The sequence below is a fragment of the Brachyhypopomus gauderio genome, unplaced genomic scaffold (genome assembly GCF_052324685.1).
Source record: "Brachyhypopomus gauderio isolate BG-103 unplaced genomic scaffold, BGAUD_0.2 sc139, whole genome shotgun sequence".
In the NCBI taxonomy this organism is placed as follows: Eukaryota; Metazoa; Chordata; class Actinopteri; order Gymnotiformes; family Hypopomidae; genus Brachyhypopomus; species Brachyhypopomus gauderio.
In genome coordinates, this window is record NW_027506960.1 from 282,602 (window position 1) to 308,139 (window position 25,538).

Sequence of the window (25,538 nt, forward strand, 5' to 3'; positions counted from 1 at the left end):
GCGCGCGCGTGTGAGCGTGAACCCTGATATAAAATGTTCTGTATTTGTGTTCTGTGCGGGTTTAGTTCGATTACAGCACGCTCGCATTCTGAAAACGAAGTATTTTCACATTTAAAAACAAAGTATTTTTGGACAAAACACTGCAGGATCTTTAAGACATGTAACATCAGTCCAACACATTTTACTGCTTCTATGTACTACATCCCCAGTGTGTAAGTATATACTCAGCAGGTTGTGTGTGCACATTGTGTAACTCTACAAGCATTTCAGCTGAGGAGTAAATGAACAAATAAAGTTGGAGAGCAGTAAGGGAAAGCTAGAGTGTAAAGTCATCCCTGCTCTTGCCGAAACGTGCCAGCTAATTATCAGACTCTTCATAATCTGAATCAGATGTTAAAGAGAGAACAATGATGTGCTCTGCAGTGCCAAACACATGGGACTTAAACTAGCAACACAGGTCACCTAGCAACACAGATCACCTAGCAACACAGGTCATGGCAAAGAACTGGGACGCAGTGCCTTGATCATACTTTCTGTGTACTAGACCGTTACCGTTAGGGTTGTGTGCTGAGTCTACCTGCCACGGTGCCCCAGCCCTGGGCTTCCTGACGCCCCGCCTTCCGCACTGACACGCAGCACACAGCTTGAGTACACTAAGCTGGCTTTATTGTTTCCATTAAAAGCCCACTGGCCCGTGGAACAAAGGCTTCTTACCACAGCCAAGCGTAGTCGATCAGCTCCACAGAGGACGAGGGGTCAGACGTAAACATCATGGTAAACTCCTCCGTGGACACATTTAGTGTTGTGTGTTTCCAACCATGGACCCGGAGAGACATATGCAGACACAAAACAAGAACAAGCCAGTGCACAAGAATGGGTTTGCCCTCAGAAGCCAGCTGTTGACATTCAGGGACTTACAGGAGCTCAAAGTGCTGTTTGTAACCACGAGGCTAGCGGAGTGTGCAGCCAAGCGAATGCAGCAATGCTGAACTGGGTTTGGGGTGGAGGAAGAGGGTGGAGGAGTTCCCAGAGTTCACTCTGCTCAGTGCTACAACCCGAGGCCCGGCCGGCCTGCAGTGGAGGTGGAATCTTCAGCAGCCCTTCTGCGTGGATTCAGGCTGTAAGATGTGCTGGCTGCATTCTGTGGCCTGTAGAAAATGCCCATTTTTGTGCTGGTGCACGGGCCATGTTACAGTGTGGTGCTGGTGCACGGGCCATGTTACAGTGTGGTGCTGGTGCACGGGTCGGGTTACAGCGTGGTGCTGGTGCACGGGCCAGGTTACAGCGTGGTGCTGGTGCACGGGCCGGGTTACAGTGTGGTGCTGGTGCACGGGCCATGTTACAGCGTGGTGCTGGTGCACGGGCCGGGTTACAGCGTGGTGCTGGTGCACGGGCCGGGTTACAGCGTGGTGCTGGTGCACGGGCCGGGTTACAGTGTGGTGCTGGTGCACGGGCAATGTTACAGCGTGGTGCTGGTGCACGGGCCGGGTTACAGTGTGGTGCTGGTGCACGGCTGCTGCACTTGTGCACGTTTGTCCCCACTCTGGCTCTCAAAGCCTTCGGAGTAACACTTTTATTTGACAGCCATTATTTATGGTGATTTATCCCACACATGTTGTGGGCGGAATATTTCCCAGAATATTTAACGGTAGGATGGTGGGGAGGGAGGGTGGTGCGTCGGGTTAGCTCAGCACCACCAAAGCTGCGTTGTGGTCTATCTATCGTGTGATAAACGTCCTGCAAAAATAATGAGCATGATGAAAGGTGAGGTGATGTTTTACTGAGGACAGACAGACAGATGACCAGATGGATGGAGGTGCAGAAAGAGCCGTGTTCCTGTCCTCTGGCCCTTGTGCTTCAGGGTTGCCGTGTGGAGTCACCGCGCTGCCATGCTGCTCTGACCTTGCTAAATCAGAAAGAACACAGTAAACACTTCAGCTTTGAGATTACTGCACACAAGCTCCTTCTCCACAGTGTGCAGGACTGTGGGCAGGCTGACTATACTGTCATGGAGTTGTTCTAGGGCTGTGTTCAAACTATAGATTGTACTTTTGTTCATATGTTCATTAACATACTTTGAATTGTTGATAACCTCAAAAGCAATTTTCTAATTCAGTTTTAAGACTCTTTTTCAAAATGTTCGTAAAGGAGCACCAATCGTGAGCTTGTAGACCCTGCTCTTTTACGGGAGATACGTCCTCCTGTGTGGGGCGGGGTGTGGTGGACACCCTTCACTGCGTCCTGTTTGTACGGACACAGGTGTTCCAGGAAGTCCACACAAAAAGCAACTGCTAAATGCTGAAAATGTAAATAACGAATAACCTATGTAATCCCTGAATTTATTAGAAAGTACAGTACATATTCACCTTTAGGGTATTTCAAAGAAAGTGTGTAAAATGCTTTTGTGGTTTCCCTAGTTTACTGGAGAAAAAGTTGATGTATTAGCATGTTGTACCATGTTCTGGTCATTGTTGTGGTTAAGGTTAGTGTTAGGGAAAGGGTTAGGGTAAAGGTTAGGGTAAGGGTAAGGGTTAGTAAGGTTAGTGGTCCTGTTGAGTGAAGGTTATGTTATGTTGTTATGCCGTTATGTTGCCTTTTTATACACTGTGTGTATGTCTTCTGTTTACACTCGTCTTGGTTTCTCCTGCTGAAAGCAGCCATTGTGTTACACCTGCTTCCCTGAATTAGAGACCAGTCACCACAGACAGCCCTCCCCCACCTACCCCTCCTACCCCTCCTACCCCACATGTCCTGCACTGGTTCATCAGGCTGCCCCAGCTTCAGATGCCCCTCAGAAGAGTGTCCGTCCCTGGGCAGAGCCGGTCCCTGTCCACTCGGATCAGCGCCACGCTCCTGTCCACACCTCCAGTGGTCCACACTCACCGGGTCCCCTCACATTTGGAGAGGTGAGAGTTCAGGTTCAAACACTCACAGGGACCACGGGATATCTCTGCACGGGACCTCTCTCATTAGAGAAGGAAGTGATTCCTCGGGGTGTGTCTGCTCTCTGTGGGTGTGGATCTGCAGGAGACGTGACCCTGACTCTGACCTTGACCTGGACACCTTCCGCCTGTCTCTCTCACTTCATCCACCTAGTATCTCAAACATCTCTATTTTCTGTCAGAAAGATCTCTATTTTTCTGTCAGAACCTCTCTCTTTCTCTCTCTCTCTCTCTCTCTCTCTCTGTGTTTCAGAAAGGGGGTCATTCGTTTCTGTAGTGTACTCCAGAGAAGAGCTGTGCTACATACAAACTACAGATGTGTTTGCATTTGTGCCACATTTCTCACTTTGAAACAGAAACTGCTCAAATCTTTTCGCTCCTGCTCTTCTCGTCTGCTTTGAGTCAGTCTCCGTCGGGCGGAGGCACCATCTCCCCTCCGGCCTCCATATCCTGCTCGCTCTCACCATCACAGCTACCCCGTGGAGAGAAAAATCAAAACAGCCAGCGCCCAGAGAAATAAAAGCGAGGAAGGAGTTCGAACTCCTTCAGTCAAATGGAATGTGGGTGGGTAGATTCCCCCCCCCCCCCCATCCCCCCCGAGCCTGTATCTGCAGTACCAATAATACAATGGAAATGTATGCTAAATGTATGCTAATCACACACATACATGATGCAAACCAGCCAAACAGCTGCATCAGACGTTAAAATGAAGTCCTGAATCAGACGTCAGAGTTAAGGGCTATGTCAAACGTCAGAGTTAAGGGCTGTATCAGATGTTAGAAGTAAGGAGAATAAATCACATTTACTCACCTGCTGATGTCACACCAGCTGGGTGAAGTTAAGCGTGAGGTAATGCGTTTGCAAACAGATGATGTATCTTATATGCCTTACTGATACACTCGCTGAACATTTGCTAATGTGCAAGTCCAACATGTTTACAGACTTTTTTGTTTTGAAAAAGACAATACAGCCTTTGGAACTGACAGCTGGTCATCACAGATGGAGCCAATTTCCTCACATACCTGTAGAGTTGATATGTTTCAGTTCAGTTCAGTTCAGCAGAGTTGATCTGTTTCAGTTCAGTTCAACAGAGTTGATCTGTTTCAGTTCAATTCATTTCAATAGAGTTGATCTGTTTCAGTTCAGTTCAACAGTGTTGATCTGTTTCAGTTCAGTTCAGTTCAATAGAGTTGATCTGTTTCAGTTCAGTTCAGTTCAACAGAGTTGATCTGTTTGAGTTCAGTTCAGCAGAGTTGATCTGTTTCAGTTCAGTTCAGGTCAGGTCAATAGAGTTGATCTGTTTCAGTTCAGTTCAGTTCAGTTTAGTTCAGTTCAACAGAGTTGATCTGTTTCAGTTCAGTTCAGGTCAATAGAGTTGATCTGTTTCAGTTCAGTTCAGTTCAACAGAGTTGATCTATTTCAGTTCAGTGTATTTGTTCTTTACAGCATCTGTCACAAAGCAGCTTAATAGACTTTGATTCCTAATGAGCTGCCCAAAGGTGCCAGTGGACCATACCCGTCAAGTCTCCCGTTTTGGCTGGGAAACTACTATTTTACCCCTCTTTCCCGTCGTCCTCCCATATTAAACTTTTCCCGTAAATGTCCCGTATTATAATATAATATTTTTTTTAAGCATTCAAGTGCCTCTCCAAAATGAATTATGTTGCTAGTCTCGCGGGAAAGGCAACCTGCAGTAGCCCGAGTGTCAGTTCTCGCGAGGTTACAACAAAACAACAAAACCAAAAATCAAATCAGAGATGGATGAAGGTAACGAGAGAGAAGGTGTTCCTACCAAAAAAAGTGACTTTGTGTAAAATATAAGGGGTCCTGGTCCTTGGTTGGGCTGGTGGGAATGCTCGCAGTAACCAGCGGAAATATTCCCTTATTTGTTAATAAAAAACTTGACAGGTATACAGTGGACACACTCTGGGATGAGGGGTGTGTGTCTGCCAGTGGTGATACTTATCACTAGTTATCTAACACAGGGAGGAAGATGTGGGACAGACTTCCTGGTAAAGAAAAATAAAAACACAAGAGGGCAAGTTTACCAGCTTACCCTCTTAAGTGCAGTGACTACAGCTCGTCTCGGAGGACGATGCCCAGTAGAGACCTCATACCATGAGCAGTGCCTAGAGGTGAAGCTTGCTTGGGAAAAAATGCCCAATGCAGTCTTTTTGGAGACAATAAGCTGCATTAATCATTTGCCTGAAGGAAAAGAATCTCTTTCCTATTTTATTTTTCTCTTTGAGGAGGTCATTGTTTTGCTGGTGTTTTAAGATCAAAAAAGGTTTTGTGTTGAAGTGAATACTGTAGAACTGAACGCTGGTGTCTGGTTTGTGTTGAATTGAATACAGTGTAGAACTGAACGCTGGTGTCTGGTTTGTGTTGAACTGAATACAGTGTAGAACTGAACACTGGTGTCTGGTTTTGTGTTGAACTGAATACAGTGTAGAACTGAACGCTGGTGTCTGGTTTTGTGTTGAACTGAATACAGTGTAGAACTGAACACTGGTGTCTGGTTTGTGTTGAAATGAATACAGTGTAGAACTGAACACTGGTGTCTGGTTTTGTGTGGAACTGAATACAGTGTAGAACTGAACGCTGGTGTCTGGTTTTGTGTTGAACTGAATACAGTGTAGAACTGAACGCTGGTGTCTGGTTTGTGTTGAACTGAATACAGTGTAGAACTGAACACTGGTGTCTGGTTTGTGTTGAACTGAATACAGTGTAGAACTGAACACTGGTGTCTGGTTTTGTGTGGAACTGAATACAGTGTAGAACTGAACGCTGGTGTCTGGTTTTGTGTTGAACTGAATACAGTGTAGAACTGAACGCTGGTGTCTGGTTTGTGTTGAACTGAATAGTGTAGAACTGAACACTGGTGTCTGGTTTTGTGTTGAACTGAATACAGTGTAGAACTGAACACTGGTGTCTGGTTTTGTGTTGAACTGAATACAGTGTAGAACTGAACGCTGGTGTCTGGTTTGTGTTGAACTGAATACAGTGTAGAACTGAACGCTGGTGTCTGGTTTGTGTTGAACTGAATACAGTGTAGAACTGAACGCTGGTGTCTGGTTTTGTGTTGAACTGAATACAGTGTAGAACTGAACGCTGGTGTCTGGTTTTGTGTTGAACTGAATACAGTGTAGAACTGAACGCTGGTGTCTGGTTTGTGTTCTTGTGCACCCTCTGTTCTCCAAAATGTGGTGAATTTGAGACCAGTCAGTTGGCAACACTGCCAGTCATCCTGGGAGATGTAGTCAAGGAATAAACATGAATAATTATTGGAAATAATGTCCAGATAGATGGAGATGTGCCAAATTCTGAAATCATGCAGTCGTCAATGAAATATGCAGCCAGTACTAGAGCCGTTTGGAAAACAGGTGTTTCCAATACATCAGGACGTCTCCACAGTCCAGTGGCCCCTTCACTTTCTGATGATGATTCAGATCTGATATTTCATGGCTGAAGTGGAGGAGGAAGGGGTTTGAGGAACACTCCCTTCTGAAGACATCTCCGTCATGGACCCGCACTGTGCTTCTGCACCACTGGAGCTGGCGTCGGAGTAACGAGCTCCATATCCCACACAAACGGATGAAGCAATAAATACACGATAAATACACGTCTACACTGAGCAACCAGACAATAAATACACATTTACACAGACAAACCAGACAATAAATACACATCACGGCTGGGATAAAAGCACATTGAAACCAGAAACGGATGGATCCACATTCAATCAAGGTAGATCACAACAACTAGAGCTAACATCTTTGACGCTAGAGAAACAACAAAATCAACAAAACTCTCTATATTCTGTTTGTTCAGTACTTTAAAGTAGCTACTGTCTTATTCGTTCTTAAGATTTATATCAAGAAGGATGTCCCATTATTGCTAAGTAAAAAAAAAACAAAACACACTGATTTCAATATTTGTTGTAACGGCTTTTGTAAAATGAGTTCATATACAGACTTTGTGGATAAGAACTTTAATTTTTGCTGTGTAAAACATTCATTTCTTTTACAAAACATTTTTATTTGTAAATAAACAGAACATTTTTTATCTGTTTATTTCCACACTAAGGGATTATCCCTTCGTATGCTGATAGATTGATTTCACAAGAAATTCCAATAATAAGTGTCACCGCATTACATAGGTTGTCCAAGAAATGTATAAACAATAAATATGTTGTATGAACCAAGTTGTTTATTTGAGATGTGCTTGGCACCTGTATTTACAATTTCAAAGATTTTAAAGGACATATCTGCTTTCTCCTTTGCTACTCATATGGATTTTAAAGATCACTAAAAACTGGCCATAGAACTATACTGTTACATAGCACTTAAATACTTCTGCTATCTACAGCACTCCACACAGACTTTTATTACACGGCTTTCCTCTTGGGGTTTTTTCCACACATCAACATTAAATCTTCATGTCTCGCGTGCGTTCACCAGTACCCGCATGTTAAAAAAAGGTTGTCCACTCCAGATATGCGGTCCCTGACCCTTCAAGTACAGACTTCACTCATAGCACACGAGTGTCCTTCATCTGAACTGTAAACCAGCGATGTGCTTTCAGATCTGGTTACCTGTACACGTACGTCTCCTTCAGTTCACTGAACATTTACAGACTCTCCTGCTGTTTCGAGAGTTCAGCGTCACCACACTCCGTTCTCGATGCAATGTGTGCTGTTCAATTCTCTTAATTTTCAGCTGATGCAAACATGATATACTGTTACCAAATAAACAAAAATGAAATGACAACCAATACTAGGGCAGGTCTGAGTGTCTCTTGTTCAGACAAATGTCATTTGAGCTAAGAAATGATTCACCAAGTCCATTATTGCACCGAGTCTTCATAAGACAGAGAACCTGTTCCCCCTCCCACCACGGCTCTGGGTTCAGGTCGGAAACTGACACAGGTCCATGTGAGCTTACATATAGTTGCTTATTTTGGCATCTATCGCAAGGGGAAAGACATAAATAGCAGTTCTGTTGGCCATTTCAGTCTGATTCGTGAAAGGTGCGGCCTGTGCATACGGAGATGAGGAGTAGCTTTTTGGAAAAGATCACACTGTACCTTCGTTCCTCAACAACAAATGTAGATGTTCTGGGTTTCCCATCAACAGGTGAGTTCCTCGTCGTCCTAAGAATACGTCAGATATTTGATCTGTGGAACAAGCCCCTGAGAAACAGGAAGCTGGTTGCTATGGTCTCTCACCATGTTGCTGCATACAGACTTTCTTTGTGTCTTTGTTTAAACCATGTGCATGGACATTTGAGAGGAGGAGCCATACTGGCGGCCGTCGCAGGTGGCCGCCCCCTGCTGGCTACTGGTGGGACTTCCGATCATGTGCATGCCATCCACGCTGCTGCTGGAGAGATACTGACGCTCGGCGAAGCTCCCAGCGGAGGAGGAAGAGCACAGCAGGCCGGCCTGAGGCTTCTCCGGGCTGGCCGCCAGCCGGGGAGAGGCTGGAAAGTTGTATCCGTACAGGTTGTAGGGATTGTGCAAGGAAAAGGCATTATAGGAGCCCTGCTGCATGTGATGATGGCTCCCGCTGAACATGTGGGCGGAGGAGGGAGACGTTCCTGGAGGGGAGGACGAGGCGGAGGCGGGGCCTGCTCCGGCCTGCATCACGTACTGGAGCTGGGAGGTGGGGAAAGAGGCCAGCTGGCCTCCATAGGCATCCATCTTACCCCCTCCACCCACTCCACCCCCGGCACCACCACCCGAGCCTCCGCCCCCGGAGCCGAGCGCGCCGTGAGCGCCGCCCTGCATCCCCGCCGCGAGTAAAGAAGGAGTCCTCTGGGGGAGGAAGGAGTCTGGGGGGGAGGCGGAGCCCACGGCGCCCCCTGCCGTTTGGAGGCGGCCGTAGGAGCCGTCGGACAGCCCCCCGTAGCCCTGCAGGGCGGCCATGTTGCTGCGGGCGCAGGCCGGGTACTCGGACAGGCCCAGGTTGCACAGCTGACTCTCCCTGCAGGCCACGTTGAAGGTGTTGGGGGCCAGGTGGAAGGCGGGCGGCGAGCAGGACGGCGAGAGCAGGTGAGCCCCGCTGGACGGCGACGGCGTGCCCGTGCTGGACGTGCTGGGAGACGTGCCTGTACTTCCCCCTGAGAACGCGGAGAACAGGGGTCAGAAACACAACAGGGGTCAGAAACACAACACCACACGGCCGGTGCCACCAGGCGCAGGGAGACCCTACACACGGACCACGCGAGCAACACACAAGCATGGAGACAGAGGGAGACATAGCCAGGTCTGAAAACAGAAGAGCAAGCCAACAATCACACGGAGCACGGTCTCGCGTTTCACTCCAGGAACACCACGCGGTCATACGCGCACCTCAGGGCACACAGCAGCGTCTGCGTGTTATTTCAGGACCGGGCGATGCCTGTTCCAGTTTGGGAGCTTGTCCTGCTCTGTGGCCTAGAATATGTAACGGAACTCTGAAGAAGTGATTGGCAAAGCGTATCCTCTCGGAGCGCAGACAAATTTCCTTTAATATTCAGCTATTGTCTGAGAGCTGGAGACGTCTGGGAAACGCAGCGGGGCGAAGGGCGTCATGCGAACGCAGCCTGGCCTCCCGTCTTAGAGCAGCAGCGCTGGTGAACCGTGTTCTCGGGGAGGGAGCCGTGCAGTTCAGCTGCTGGAGGAACGCAGCACGTCAGTCACGTCATTCGTCATTAACGAGACTCTCTGGTTCTCTGGCCAGCGTTTGCCTGCCAGATTAGGAAAATAAAGTCTTGAGCACACGGGGAAGGAAAACCTGGTGTCTCAGCACAGTTCAGAAGCCACGGCTGAGGTCTGGGCCGCCTTCCACAGCCCCACACAGGCCCCCACACAGGGCCCTCCACAAAGCCCCCCCCCCCCCCCCCCCACCACTCACACACACACACACACACACACACACACACACACACACACACACACACACACACACACACACACAGGCTCGCCGGAGAGAGGAGCTCTGCATGACGTCAGGCTGTGAGAGGCGGGAGATGCTGAGGGAATAACTCCCACCCAACTCCCTACACTACTGCAGGGGCGATAAGCTGTGGGGGGTGGAGCTAGAAGAGGGGCGGGACTGGAGGTGGGCGGGGAAAAACACCTCACAGAGCACCCAAAGTTCATCTGCTCAAGGACTTTAATTAACTCTTGTCTAGAAGAGTAAGTGATGATAAACAGATGTCTACCCAGACTCCATCTAAGCTTTGAGTCATTGTTACACTCCAGTGGAGAAAATATTATTGTTTTAAAAAAAGGCCATTACAGTTATGGCCACGCAGAACAGGACCAACACAACTTTACAATTGTTGCAGCACTGCAAAATAAATTAACATTGACATGGCATCCAAGTAAACAGATGAAATGTGATTAAACAAGATCTAATGTGATAAAACAAGAAAAAGTGAGATAAAAAAGAACAATTGAGATTAAACGAGAAAATCAAATCAGAGCAAGCTGTGCTCAAGCATTCATCAACACCATTTAAACTGGGTAACTGGAAACACTGTCCCCACCCCAGAAACGTACCTTGCTGTTTCTGCATGTTGGTGAAGTCCTCAAACGTGAGCGTTCTCACTGGTGGCCTCCAAAAGGCATACGTTTCCATGATCGCCTCCAGGCCAGTCCTGCACAGCACAGCAGGACAGCATGAGTGGAGTGGAGGGGTGTGGAGGGGACGGGTGGAGGGGTAGTGGGTGGAGGGGTAGTGGGTGGAGGGGTAGCGGGTGGAGGGGTAGTGGGTGGAGGGGTAGCGGTTGGAGGGGTAGTGGGTGGAGTGCATCACTGGTGAAGCTGCCCACAGGTTCCTTCAGGGGCCGTAACTCTCTCTGAGTGCTGCTTGCTGGTCAGTGTTAGGACAGGTCCGCGGTTGCTCTAACCAACTTTTACACCAACTTTATAAATAAAAAGACTAAATGTATGGCACTGCTGGACGTGACTGTAAATTTTCTAAATATCTTGATTTAATAACAAATAATAGACAAATATACAGTGTAAAACCATAGGATTAAACGTTGTGCAGTATTCATAGAGTCCTGTGGCTAAAGGGAACTGTGGTTACTTTGTGGTGGATCCAGGATGTTTTATTACCCTAACAGGGTTATATTTTTCAAGAAATAAAAAATAAGTTAAATAAGGATGTATGTGTGAGTAAGTATATTTTCTCTCTATAAATATCTTACTCACAAATAATCTTTTCATCTGTATTTTTATGCAATGAAAATCTAATGCTAGATCATAAATCAGGTCTTCTATTGTTTGAAAAATGAAAAAAGATGTCTCAAATATCTGTGCCGATAATGCGCTCCAGATGGCAGTGTGCTTTCATGTGCAGAGGGTCTGTTCCAGCCTCGTTACACGACCATTCAGACTCCCAGTGATGGAGAGCAAGCAAGCACACAGTGAACGCCTTAGAGGAGGAGATGGAGCGATGAAGAACCAGGGGGAAGAGAGAGAGAGAGAGAGAGAGAGAGAGAGAGATAGAGAGATGGGAGAGAACTAAGAGCAAGACAGAGACAGTAACAGAAAGAGAGAGCTAACCAAGAGAATAGTGAATGAGTTTACAAGACATGCAGAGATGAAAATTATGAAGGAGTGAGGAAGGGAGGGATAGAGTGAGCGAGGAATAGAGTGAGCGAGGGAGGAAGGGATAGCGTGAGTGAGGGAGTGAAGGAGGGAGAGAGGGAGTGAGGTAGCACACCCTTAAATCAGATGCCCTCATCCCAGACAGACTGGGGCTTTCTTGGCAAGCACAGGAATGAGAGATGTGTGATGAAGACATGTGTGATGAAGACATGTGTGATGAAGATACATCTCCTGTGTATCACTTCCACATTAATGAGCACGTGGGACAAACCTGTTTGTTTGCCCTCACAGCATGGGCTGCAAGATGGGAGGCCTGGTTACATCAGACCTCATTAAAACTTCACTTCACTACAGTTCTCATTTATTTGTACACTTTTATGGCAGCTGCTGAGACGAAGCCATCCTAGTTCTCCCAGAGAAATGAAGCCTACCTGTTTCTCCCAGAATCTCGGAAACCTTTCGCAAACGGGTTGCGGTCGATCTTTAGTCGGGTAATCTGTGGGAACATTAGAGGAAATTCATTTTCATTGAAGAAAAAATAACACTTTAATCAACATAAAATGTTACTTATGGTCAGGAAAGCTAAACCGTCATGTCACGTGACACGTGAAGTGCCAAGGGTTCTGCTCACATGTTCAACCTGGTGAAAGGAACCATGGAGCTACAGACCTGCTGGTTTTGGTAGGCGGTGACGGTGGTGAAGACCGTCTCAGGGAAGCTGAAGGTCTTCACTCCCTCCCCGCTGGGCACGGCTTTGGTGGGGGAGAGCTCAGTGCTGCAGTCCTTACGGATCACGTGGACGCGAGGCTGATACTTGTGCATGGAGTGGAGGATGATCTGAGCAGGAGCAGAAAAATACACAACGTTTGTTTGTTTGTGGTGTTGCTTCAGTTCCTTCGTGGACTTTATGTTTCTCCCATGCCGTGTCCCAGTGTATACAGGAGGTACAGATGGGCCCAGGCCGCTGGGAGGGTTTCACATTGGGTCAGAACACAATGGGTGTGGCCTCCCCAGACCAGAGTCAAAGAAGCTCTCCTGGGTGACAACCAGTGAGGTCAAGGTGACTAAACCAGGGACTCGTGGGAATAGGACCCCAGAGACTGGTGACAGTAAATGTAATATTCCTGCACCTACATCCCCTTTGTCTAAACAGGCGGGTAGGGCTACTCCATTACTCCTGCTTAGCCAGGTGAAACTCTCCAGACCTGAGAGGCGAGGCGGAAACAGGATGCATTAAAGGGCATCAAGGTGTCTGAAGGTACAAGGTTCAGGCTGCTGATCTGGTGAGTGTTGTATGCTGATGTTGATATAACAATGTGGAAATAACAGCCAGCGTGAGTGTGAGGAAGAGGAGAAGGTGGTTGGCTATTCCATCGTAGCGACGTGTCCCCCACACGACGTCCCAAAGCTTCCACTCTGCCTCGTCGCTTTCAGGCGAACAAAAAATATCGAAATATATAAAGTGTCTTTTTATGAAGCTGTGGTAAAGGGGAAAGGCCCTTTCTCTCCTTCCCAAAGACCCAGCAGTCCTCAGTAGCATTAACACCAAATGCTAATACATTCGTCAGGGCTGGTCGCACGGGCTATTTGAACCGAGACTTTACTGTGGATGATGAAGGTGGTTCTCATTCCCAGATCGGCCAGTAGGCTGGTAGGCTGGTGGGCTGGTGTTGTGGACGGTTGGTGGGCTAGTAGGCTGGTGGGCTGGACGACTGGTGGGCCATTGTGCTAGTCTCTGGGAGCAGTGCTGCACAGATGCGTCCTCGAGCAGCTCAGCGTTCCCGGATGGCCACACTAATCAAAGCAGTGTGACTCAGAGACATGAAGAAAGCTCTACAGTGAACCCCCTCCTGTTGGCTCAGAGCTTGTCACATCCACTCCCGGTCAAAACCATTCAGAACCAGAGATCAAAAATAACTAAAAAAAACAACACAGTGACTAACGTCCTTATCCTCTTCCTCATGTACTCTGATCAGGATTTGGAGCTCATGCTTTTGGGGCGGTCAAGCCTCTAAAACCATCCAGAGGGTGTAGCGCAAGTCTGGCTCTCTCTCTGCAGAGTTATGTGGTTCACCCCAGTTTTCTACATGGCTGTCGCTGGTATGGCACTCGTCCCCGACAGCCCAGCAGGAAGCAGCAGGCACCAGGCAGAGGCACCAGGCATCACGCCCCCACTACACCTGAGTGATGCTTCTAATAAGTCGTGGAAAACAACAACAACAACATCAACAACAACAAGCACTCCTCGTGAGGCACGTCCCTGCGCTACGGGCTCAACACACTCCCCTCTCGTAGCTCACAGCCCGCCGCGCCTCCCCTCAAACACGCGGGACGCATCAGTCGTCCACACTCAACTCTTTCAGCCTCCATTTCCCGCCGGTCCAACTGGGGACGAGTGGAATTACGTTCTTCTTGCGGAGGGAGAGGTTGCAGATGTGGGGGAGTGTCCATGAGCTTGAAGACCCATCAGCTTGCGTGTGAGTTATGAAGACTGCGGTGAGGAGGGTGTGGGGAGAAGCAGGTGTATGTCTCCAGACCCTCTCTCCCGCCGCACAGGTGTAAAAGTAGTCCAAGATCCGTCACATGGGCGGAGATTTTAGCAGATAACCCGTCAGGATGGCCATCAAATAAAAACGTTTATTTTTTCCTTCTATTACTGTTGAATCCAGCTCTATCAACACTAAACGCTCAGAACTTCTCTCGTCTTGCCTCGTGCAACTCTTTCAGCCGTAAGTTCATATTGATTTAATATGTCATACTGATTGAATAGGTGGAGCACAGCAGCAGGCGTTGAGATGTTTCTGCAGCGTGACCTTGTGTGGTGGAACTGAGAGAGCTGCTGTGTGTAACGTGGCACTCACATGGCCTTGATCGTCCAGCTCGTTGTTGGTGAGTTTCAGTTTGTCAAAGCTGACCACCTGTCTCATCCACGTGTCCCCAGAAGCCAGAGAGTCCGGGTGGATGTAGACGCGCGGGGGGACGGGGGAGTCTGCGTTTCCTGCTACCATCCACTTAGAGCTGTGATACACGTACCTGCAAACAGGGACACACTCTCCATCAGGACAGTATTCATAAATCAAGATTATTCAGGTTGGAATATGTCAAATAGGACAAAAACAAAACTGTAAATAAACATGACATGACACCCTGTCGTCGGCCCTGATCCGGTGGGTCTGCTCTGGATCCCTGGTTCTGCTCTGAGGGCTTATGGATGCTGAGAGGCCCAGGCTAGCAAGTTCACAGCTGTCTGCCTGGACTTCTGACCATTCTCATAGTGTAATGTGCTGACCTAGAACACCTTCACCACTGCCACCAGTTAGCCCTGAAATCTCTCCTTCTGTTCTGTTGGCAATGCTTGGCACTGTTATAGGGGTTCCCTCTATATGCTTCAAGGTGTTCTCACATACACACAAGTATGCAAACACGCATGTCAACAAAAATAAAAAAATTCATGTGCAAACATACAGAGACAAATGGGTAAGTCAGGGAAAGATAATACACTCGCACGCACACACACGCACACACACGCACACACACACACACACACACACACACACACACACACACACACACACACACACACACACACACACACACACACACAGAATACCAGGCGTTTCTGTAATTTCCTCTTTGATGTCTTGTTTAGGGTTATGCTCTGTTTAGCACAGAAAGTGTTAAAGAAGGATGAAACCTAAGACCCAAACAGGGCTGGAAATCTGATTAGTTGGCTTTCATCTTCCATAAATCTGCCATCTGGCACCAGCACAATCAATAAAGACCCACGTTCACCCCCGTCTAAGACTTGTGGGAGACATATCCATCCAGTTTATAACACAGAATACACTGTACGTATGCACAGACATATTTAAACAGACAGACCATGCTGAGGCATATATAAACAGCAGTTAAATGGCCCACAGTCCTGCATGGCCAGAGGCCCCTCAGACATGAGCATGCACATAAGTGATATACCCAGTTACGCAACAGAAACGCAGAAACGGAGCCGCCACTATGACTTCACCTCCTTCCCAACAGAATGGCCTAGTAAGATCATCAAAAAAGAATCTGGGGTTCTCGCCATGTACATCCAAGTGCACGCTCTTCTGAACGACAAGAAAAGTACTGAATTGTTCATAAAAGTGTGAGCGAGAGCGGGATGGTTGCTAAGTGCTGAGTACTGATGAGGTCCAGGACGAGGTCCAAGGAGCTGGACTGTTCTACTATTTCCTATTAGTGCTTTCTAAAGCAGACCACACTAAACTGCCACATTAAAGAGGAAAAGTAATTTGAGCAACATATAAAGGAAGATTCAAGTCTAGTATAAACTCCACATTCCTTAAAAAGGCAGTATGCCTATGCAAAGGGAGTGGATTTCAGTGAAGGCCATGTTTCCAGAACCTGTGCCTCGAGATGGACGATGAATTCCAGTTACTGCTTGTGCTCCAACTGCAAAGCCTTGTGGTAAATTCCCCAGCCAGGAAGAAAATCCCATTTAATTTTACAAGATCTTTTGGCTTCCAAAATCCTCCATTATATCTGGGGGCTCTAAATGACTCTCTTCAAGGTCTGTGCTACAGTTTCTAAATGACCGATTCTATTTTCAGTAGGCACACGAGAACAATCCAGACACACTTGCAGTTTGAATACTGTTCAGTGTGTCAAAAACACTGATTCAAATGACACATAGCGCGCGTTATATAACCTCACTTCACTGTAAGTACAACAACAGTCATAGCACTAGCTAACCTGCACATTCATTCCATTATTAGTCAACTCAAAAAATATACTCTGTTATCCCCGAAAGACCTTTTTAAAATGTGATAAAATACAGAAAGAATGCAGAATATTATGGGTGGTTTTATATTTTATGTTCAGCACATGGTGGTAAATACACCAAAGAAAAAGTGAGGCGGGAGTGTTGAGCAGGTGAGGAGAGTGAGAAACACTCTGCTTTAACACCCAAAATTCCCCACACACCTCTGCTCTGAACAGAGACGCTAGAGCACAATCTGTCTCCAGTCAACTGAGTGAAACTCCTTCAAAAACTACATTCTAGACCACATTCACCTGGACCTAAAAGCACCCCCAGTCAAATACAATGGGGTAAATTTTACTTTGTTGCGATGGAAAGGATTCTCTAAACAATCACTAAATAGTCAGCAACTGATAACAGAAATCACAGACTTCCCCCACCGATAAGATTAAATCCATGTCATTATTATATAATGGTGTATGATCCAAACAGACACCATTTTGTCATAACTACCTGCCTGTAGTTTTCAAAAGGCACAGGCCCAATAGCACAGTATTAAAACCGCATGAGGAATCTAGGGTTCCATGTAAATGACACAGATCTGTTATGTGTGTGATGGAACGTTGTCATGGTGCAGCTGAAACCAGAGAGACACTCTCCCAGCTCTAGTGCTGACCCTGCAGCGGGCTCTGAGCAGCACGCCGTCTGCTGCGTCTCCAGCCTGTCCTAAACACCGTCCTCTACCACTAACGAATAATGATGTTAAGTATAGTGCCCTTGAGCTAAACACCATCTTCCTTGGGAGAGCTAAATCTGACCATAGGGAAGATGCACAGTGAATTCCTCTGTACTGATCAGTACATCTTGTGCATTTTTGTGCTACTTTAAACATTTAATTTTTTTCTGTTTTGCTAAGCCTATGTGTGTATACGTGTGCATGTGTGTGTATCTCACCTGTATCTCTTGTTGTCCACAGGTACTATGTCCATAGCAATGTAATACTGCTGATGAGGATCCAGCCCCAAAATCTTCACCCTCATGGCAGGAAACATTCTCCTACAGACACAGAGACAGAACAACTTCACCAGGATTCTTCTACTGGGCTTAGAGGAGCTATGTGAAAAGTATCCTATGTGTTTACATAGACCTTTAAAAAGTATAAGACCAGTATCAGGCGTTACCTCACTATGGTAAGTAGCACACAGACTACCACACATTTAATTTTTTCATAGTTGAACACAACAAATGAAATCTTGTCTAAGATGTTCATAGACACCGTCGTTGCAGCCATTAGTTGTCGATAAAAAAATTTAATGGCGAAAAATCCACTCCACACTTCAAAGCTGTACATTTTATTTTCATTTAAACGTTATAAATCTCTCCGTTTACTACGAGCAAAAAATTTAATGTTCCTTACTGCGCGTGAGATTTAAAGGGTTATTGGGCGGGAAATGAATCTCCTCGCAGGTATTCCCACGGGCTAAACGGTTTAGACTAAAAAGTAAACGACTATGTTTCAGTATAGATTACCGATTGTAAACCGGGTACAAAAAACAGGATAACCGAAACAGATTTAAGATGTAGGCCTAACGGCCCGTCGTTAACAAAGTCAGCTAAGTCGTTTAACATTCAGTAACTGCGTCCTGCTGCTACGGTTACATCCCTGGGGCTGTTTTAATATCTTTACCTCAATTCTTGTTTTCCGTCACACTTTTCTGAAACCGACAGAATCAATAAATTATAATTCACTAATTGCAGATCCGGATAAATTCTGTGTTTTCTACAAAAAGTTTAAAATACGTAGACCGAGCTTTGACGTACGCCTCTATAACCCAGTTTATGTCTGTATGTAATGTATTCTTTCATCTTTCTTTCTCACGATGTAGGGACATTTTAGTCATTATACTGCTGCTAATTTGGCATTTTTGTGGCAGTTAATGACGTGTTTTTATCGAATATTCCCACTGCGCTCGCTTACTCTACATAAGAGAAATTAAATTCCTAACTATGGCCCGTTTATTTACACACAGAGTAGTTCTGACAATAACAGGTGAAGAAATGAGAGACTTTGACTTGTGAAACGGTCAAATGTGCGGGTCCTGCACTAAGATTGTGTTTGTAGGCCCGATCTTGTTCTGACGGCCGAAGACCGAGTATCTCCGCGTGTTTATCTAGATATCTTCATCTTCAGAATGATGTTGGCCCAACCAGAAGGCCAGAACTAACCATTTAAACGGTCCAACGTTTTATTTGTTTCTTTAAATAATCTTTAATAAATTTCTCTCTAATTAATGTTTACACATTTTAACTGTTTGATCGTAAACTCCACAAAATCGCACTTGTGTTAATTAATCTCAATTAATCTCATCCATAAAACAGAACAACGCGCCGCTTATCAAGATATAAGCAATGTCCTGTGTGTTGTAGTGAAAGTCTTAAACTAAAGAACTAAAACGTATTTAAAAGGCATTTAATCAGAAACACGCCTGGTCACCCTTGCACAGCTGTGGTGGCCGGACCCTTGGCCCAATGTGCAACACATGAGCACCTACAGCAAACATAAGGTGATCTTATTCTCGACGACGTGTGTGTGTGTGCTCTCTTAATCCAGAGCTCGCCACTCTTGTGAAGAAATATGTCTTTAATTACGCATCCTAGACTATAGTGCCACCATAATTGCTGTCACGCCCGAATGGGTTATTTAAAAACACCGAAGCCAGTGTTGTGTTGTTTAGACTGAAATTTCAGTGTTTTTGCCGTTTAACTGAAGTGCTTTTCAGTTAACAGATTTAATAGGACTACTTGGACATAATTCTTGAATCCTAAAGTGTCACACCACGGCCTGGGTGTTACTGCGGTGACATGTTTGGTAGTGCAGTCGAACCCGACGGATTCACACAAACATATTTATATTCATAATACCGTCGATATTTTATATGCAGGATAATTTGCAGCTTCCAGAACAAACATGTGTTTCAGTAAGATTCAATTTGCACAAACATTTTAGCTTTCGTGGTATTTTAAAAACAATAGCTTAACAATAAACTGAAAATAAAAACAATACGCAGCAGATTTAATCCGTATATATTAAAACCTGCTTGTAAGTTTCTAAACCGAAATGAATGAATCGATAGAAAAACAATACTAACTGCTCGGACGGAAGACGAATTAATCTTCCAAACAAGCCACCGTAAAACCCGAAGGCATTTTCAAAACATCGCTGCCTTGTACTCGAGCGTTGACGGTCATTGAGGGGTGACGTACCTCCCCGCCTTGGTGATGATCATCTCCGTGCCGATGTCGTGGAAGCGCTTCCACAGGTCCGCGCACTGCAGCTCCACCTGGATTTCCTCCATGGACACCGTGGGAGACGGTTCGGACGGGCCCAGGTCGGCGCTGGAGCCGAACGAGCACGACGTCCTCTCCGCTAAGCCCTCCACGTCGGAGCCGGGACTGGCTTCGGAATCTGCAAATGACAGCAGAGATTAATGAGATTATTTTGATCTGTGAGAAGGACCTGCTGGTGTTCTCAAGAACTGAGGCTGCATCACCTGCTGCCCGCTTAACGACTAAAGTTCGCTCAGAAACGACAAAAGTAAAATAAAAAATGATGACATAACGTTTTATGCATTAAGAACATTTGTTTGCGTTAAAAAATAATATTTTACTTTAAAACTTTAAAATTATTTGTAATAACCTATTGAATAATGTCACACTCCTCTGTGTACAAAATTAACCACCCAATTGTATAATGAAAATCATCGCAATAAAATGTATTATGATCAAGTAATTGACATACTTATGCCACGTCGAGAAATGGTCGTCTTTGAGGTCGTCTCGCTATATATTTAAGACAAGTAATGGTTGTTGTTGAAAGTATCTTTAACATAGGGCCTATATGTATTACCAAATGGTAAAAGGCCATCTAAAATGATGCGTATTAACTGACAGATATGGCACATATCTGGAAACGGTCCAGATAAATTCCCTGCCTAATGTAGGTTGCACACACATACACAAACAAAATTAAAGTAAAATATATTTTAAAAAGCTATAAATGTAAGATTCATATTTTAGAAAAACAAAGGATTCAGCCATGAGTACAGACCAGCATTAAATATATTTGAAGAGGAGATGAGTTTCACTATGAGTCATATTTTGTTGTCATAGTTTGTTGTTTTATTTAAGCATTTTCTTCCTCAAGCCGCTACGCACAGAGACTATTCACACCAGTAAGAATTTTTTTGGCAGTCGCAAAATACAAATGAGGTTTCATAAACCCAAGTCTGCAAAGAGCGGTCAGCAGCCTGGGCAACAGGGCGGGACACGGGACATACAGGGCGGGACACGGGACATACAGGGCGGGACACGAGACATACAGGGCGGGACACGAGACATACAGGGCGGGACACGAGACATACAGGGCGGGACACGAGACATACAGGGCGGGACACGGGGTATACAGGGTGGGACACGGGACATACAGGGCGGGACACGGGACATACAGGGTGGGACATGGGGCGTACAGGGCGGAACACACGGGGTGTACAGCACGGGACGCGGGACACATGGGGCGCAGCAGATCACCCTGAAGACTGTGAGAGGGAGGTGAATCCGAGCCTCCAATCCACGTCCTGATGAGACACAGATCAACACTTTTCTGAGTAACATCAGAGGGAAGGCAGATCAACACTTATCTGAGTAACATCAGAGGGAAGACAGATCAACACTTATCTGAGTAACAGATCACTACTGGTAACTACTGTCTCCCTTTTCTCCTTTCCCCACACGCGAGTACGGCATCATAGTATGTGTGTTGAAAGCCATCGTGTGGTTCAGTTTCAGTGCTGCTGTCATCACACCCAGACTGTCTCTACTCTATCTCTCCATCTCTCTACTCTGTTTCTCTGTCTCTCTACTCTATCAGTTTCCTCAACACAAGTTCCTCTGTATCAAGTACACTGCCATCTTAATATAAGAAACAGTAAGCTAACTTTAAAACAGCACCAAGGCTTCCCTGACAGTACAATGAGCAGCTGGTGCAAAAAATCTTCAAATGCCACTGAAATATACCCACATACACACTTAAGTCAAATGGAAATACCTCATCCGAAAATGAAACTCTAATAACCTGAACTCAGTTGACCTGAATACACAGACCTTAAGGTTCTGAGAGGCCAGGCTCCAGAGAGAAGCATGTGGACGCAGGAAGTGGTAAAGCTAATGAAACTAATGCTAAATAGCTAACTGGCACCAGGACATGAGGAGACAGAAGCAGCTGAAGCTCAGAGGCCACACACAGGCCTACTACGAGTGTCACTAATCAGAGGAGTTCAGGAGACGGAGGACTGAAGTGTGTGATGATTGTAAAAAAAATATCTACTGAACATTGTGCATCCATTGAGTGTTTGTGTAGAACCTTCATCATCCTTTTATCAGTGCTTGTAATGCTTGTGTAGAACTTTTATCACAACTTTCCTTCATGAAGATAAAAATAAAATAAAATAAACAAAATGTCTAAATAAAAAGGCATAGTACCGCATTCAGCCTTCAGTCACAGCAGAGACATGGATAAATAATAACCCATCACAGCTCTGCACAGCCATGTTAATTCATACGCAGTCAGTTTTGTTTTTTTAATCAGCAATGAAGATATCAGCCATATCCTATTTTATTTTAAAGTAGTTTCAGCTATGAACACAATGTGAATTACTGAACTGAATTGAACTGAAGGGCCTTTTTCTGATGAACGAGGCAAACTACTAACCATGAAATTTAAGAGTAACTCAATGCAGCCAGAACAGAACCACCTGCTTCCGCTGGATTTCATTCAGTAAGATTGTAAGAGGGAGGTAATCAAAATAAAGATAAAAGCCCCTTTGAGTGCACATCTGTCGCCATTCATTCCAACCTTCTCTATGAGACTCAAAGGGGGGACAAAAGTCGGATTATTTAGATGTCACTGTTTACAAAGTGAAGTTATTTTTACCCTGCAACCTCACATATTGAACCATTTACTGCAAGACATCATATAGTAATGAATGCATTAAGTTGGTCCTAATTGTAGTTAAATTCAAGAAGGACAAACTACACTACTTGACGTGTCGATATCATAATAGAATACGTCACCATGGTGATGAATCTGATTATAATATAATTATAAACGTGAATTCGATTTTGAAACTGTATTTTCAATATAATGACATTAAGAGAAATATTGGTTGACCATAACAATAAATTTCTTTAGGCCTATTATGACTATTTTGTGCCGAAAATTGTGTACTAAAACAGAAAGCAAAATGATTCAGACAACCGCTTAATATTTAAACGGTGATTGCCATAAAGGAGAATATAATGTTTCTAGAAAGTGTGTAGGGAATTGCACACACCCCGGGGAACATATAATATCTGTTCTTCACGTCAATCGACCCCCAAGCGTCGGGGATCCCTGGCACGTTTAATTATAAACTTTATATTTTTTGTTTAATAGGTAAAAAGTGAGCATTACAAAAATCCTGGTTAATTACCCTAATTTCAATGACGTTCAAATTTTAGACTTGTTTGTCCACGCGCGCTTTTGTATCAGAATTGTAATTAGGCTCGCGGGAGTAACCTTCGCGCATTGTACACAACGGTACGAGAGCTCCTTGATACAATTAATCTCAAATATATTCGTGGGTTTCAAAGCATCTGAGTGTGCGGGTATTTTTTCAGGACTTTTAAAAGCTGAGCTAGTGTTCTTCCAGAGTTTCTTAACTAGCAGATGTAGGCTAACCGTCACGCGACGTGCAGGGCTCCGCCAGCCCGCTCGCGCCAGAGAGGGAAGCGACAGTCCCGCAGAACTTCAGTACCACAGTGTCCCGTACAAAATGTCATAAGATTTAGAATATTTTACTCCTAAAAGAGGCTACACTGGAAATTCAAGTTTTAAAATGGCTTTACTAATCCAGAGGCTGTAATTTTTTATTTGCAGCTAACTCGAAAAAGGTGATTAGCATGTGGGCATGCCATGCTGATTAGTGTGGTTCTCACATTTTCAGGTATCTTTCAGCAACGATTATAATGCATTAAGAACAAGAATCGTCTAAACACATTGTTGCCAATGCTGACATAATTCATTGACGGGTAACAAAGTTTTTCCCTTAAGCTTAGCTCACCCATATGCCGCCAGATCCCCTATTAAACATCAATTATTAATTAAAAACGGGGTCCCTCGCCAATCCCAAATAATTTCTTAGACAAAGATTATAATGAACTGTTAATGTGCTCCTTTCTACCTTAAAAAATAAAATAAAATAAAAAACGCTTTGATTATTTTTTATTCATACAACCTACTCACCGCTTTAAGAATGTGGGGGTAAGCACTGCTCTTAGCAAACTTTTTTTTTTTTTTTTACAAACTCCTGGGTTTTTCTTGAGATCAACAAAGCGGTATTGACATGTTTTGTTTAAAATAAGTTCATGTATTGTAGTAAGAAAACACAACTACCAGAAGATCTACTGAATGTGTATTCATTAGCCGGTTGGAGGCGACGTGTTGGTTGACCCGGTGCAAACGTTCCTGAGTCAAGACTAATGAAGTGATGAGTAGCGCTACAACAGTTGAACTGTACAGATGAGTGTGGAGAACACGCGCACATGCGCGTGCGTGCCTGCTCTCAACTCGCGGGCACGCGCACGGCCTGCTCGGACATTATCTGGAACCTCTCGTATAGTTAGACTGTCAAACCTTAAGAAAAACAAACTCCTAACCATATTGACTATAAAAAATGTGGTGGTTAGTAGGTTAAACGGAGATGTAAGTATATTATTGTGCAATGCAGCTTACAGAAACACGGCCTATATTTTATTTTTAAGCAAAATATTCATTTCATAAAGAAAAAAGTTAAAGAAGAATATTTTATGACGAAATCCCAATAGCATTTGCTGAAATGTGGAATTTATTACTATAGGTTGCTTGGAAAACCGGGACCCTTGATGAAATCCCTGACTTAGAAGCCATTCAATCTAATTTTAACCTCTGACAAAGTTGCGTGTATGTATATGAATTATGGAATTATAGTAAAATAACTAAAACCTTTAAAAACCGACTTCACATCTCTCACCTTTAAATTTACAGGCAAGACAGTTGGAAATCAGATTTTAGTACTTCATAATTTCCCGATTTAAATAATTGCATCCCAGTCTTTTCTATTTAGTTAGGTTTCTATAAATGCAACTGGACTCTTTTAAATAATTCTCTAACTTCTAACTGTTACTTTCGCATCTGTGTATGTTTCTAGTTGGACTGAGACCCCGTGTTAAGGGTCTTCATAAGGAACACTTCAGAACTAAGAATGTGCGGGCCAACGGAGCAGGCCTGTTTTTGTGTAGTACACTACTGACTTTGAACTACTAACTTATATATTACACGGTCCCCTGTTCAAATAAACTTTTTCTTAACCGCAGAAAATCCCTCTACGCGGAGCGCGTGTCAAACGAAAGCGCCAAAGAGAGCGCGTGGTTGCGCACTGACCCGGGTCGATGTCCAGGCACTGTGTGGGATCCTCGTCCCCTAATTGTCCGTTGGTCGCGAGGTTCTCCATAGACAGCTGGAGCTCCTTCTCCTCCCAGCCTCTGAGCTTCCGCTTCTTGTTCGTGCCGATCAGGGCTTCCACAGAAAAGGCGTGCGCTCTGGAGCTCAGCGCGGCGGCAGATCGCCTCCTGTCACTCATGTCTCCCGCGGCAAATCCAGCGGAGGAGCAGCGAAACACCTCCCGGTGGCGGCGGGCACGGGAGCGGCGCGCGAGCAGCGCGCGAGCACCACGGTGGTGACGGTTCACTAAAGGGCTCCGATGGGGGAAAGTAATCCAAACGAATGTCTAATTTGTACTTTTTCGGCGGTTGAAAACGTGAGAGGCCATTCCCAAGTAGCATTCGTCGGTGGGGTATCTCGCAGGAGACGGGGCTCTGCTCGTATATCGTCCTGCGGAGGTTCTATTGCGCTTTTCTCTGCCTTTCTTCCTCTCTTCTGATTGATACTCACTTCTGGAGAACTTTTTTCGCAGCGCTAAGGGCGACCCACTGACTCCCTGTCAAATCCAGTTCGTCCAATGGGAAACGTGGAAGGAGAAAGAGCCAAAAAACGTCGTCCAATAGGAAGAGAGGGCGATAACGGGTCCGGGTGTAGGACCCTAGGACAAGGCGAAGTGAACATCGCCCCACTTCATGGTAATGCACAGGTTTACTTGTTAAATGTG

General features: G+C 45.3%; 1 protein-coding gene across 1 annotated transcript; it reads right to left on the minus strand.

Annotated features, from left to right (window-relative positions):
* Nucleotides 1-7,133: 7,133 nt before the first annotated feature.
* tbx15 (T-box transcription factor 15) lies at nt 7,134-25,316 on the minus strand. The gene is made up of 8 exons (XM_076994334.1): nt 24,815-25,316; nt 19,564-19,765; nt 17,254-17,355; nt 14,405-14,576; nt 12,213-12,380; nt 11,975-12,039; nt 10,488-10,585; nt 7,134-9,061 (listed from the first exon to the last, which is right to left on the minus strand). Exons 1-8 carry the CDS (start codon nt 25,011-25,013, stop codon nt 8,205-8,207), a joined length of 1,863 nt encoding a protein of 620 aa, XP_076850449.1. The 5' UTR covers nt 25,014-25,316; the 3' UTR covers nt 7,134-8,204.
* Between the last annotated feature and the right edge of the window lie 222 nt (nt 25,317-25,538).

Coding starts and splice junctions, on each gene's coding strand:
- tbx15 (XM_076994334.1), bottom strand. CDS start 25,013: ATGAGTGACAGGAGGCGATCTGCCGCCGCGCTGAGCTCCAGAGCGCAC. Junction 19,766..24,814: donor GTGCCTGGACATCGACCCGG/GTCAGTGCGCAA, acceptor TGTCATTTGCAG/ATTCCGAAGCCAGTCCCGGC. Junction 12,040..12,212: donor CCGCCTACCAAAACCAGCAG/GTCTGTAGCTCC, acceptor ATGTTCCCACAG/ATTACCCGACTAAAGATCGA.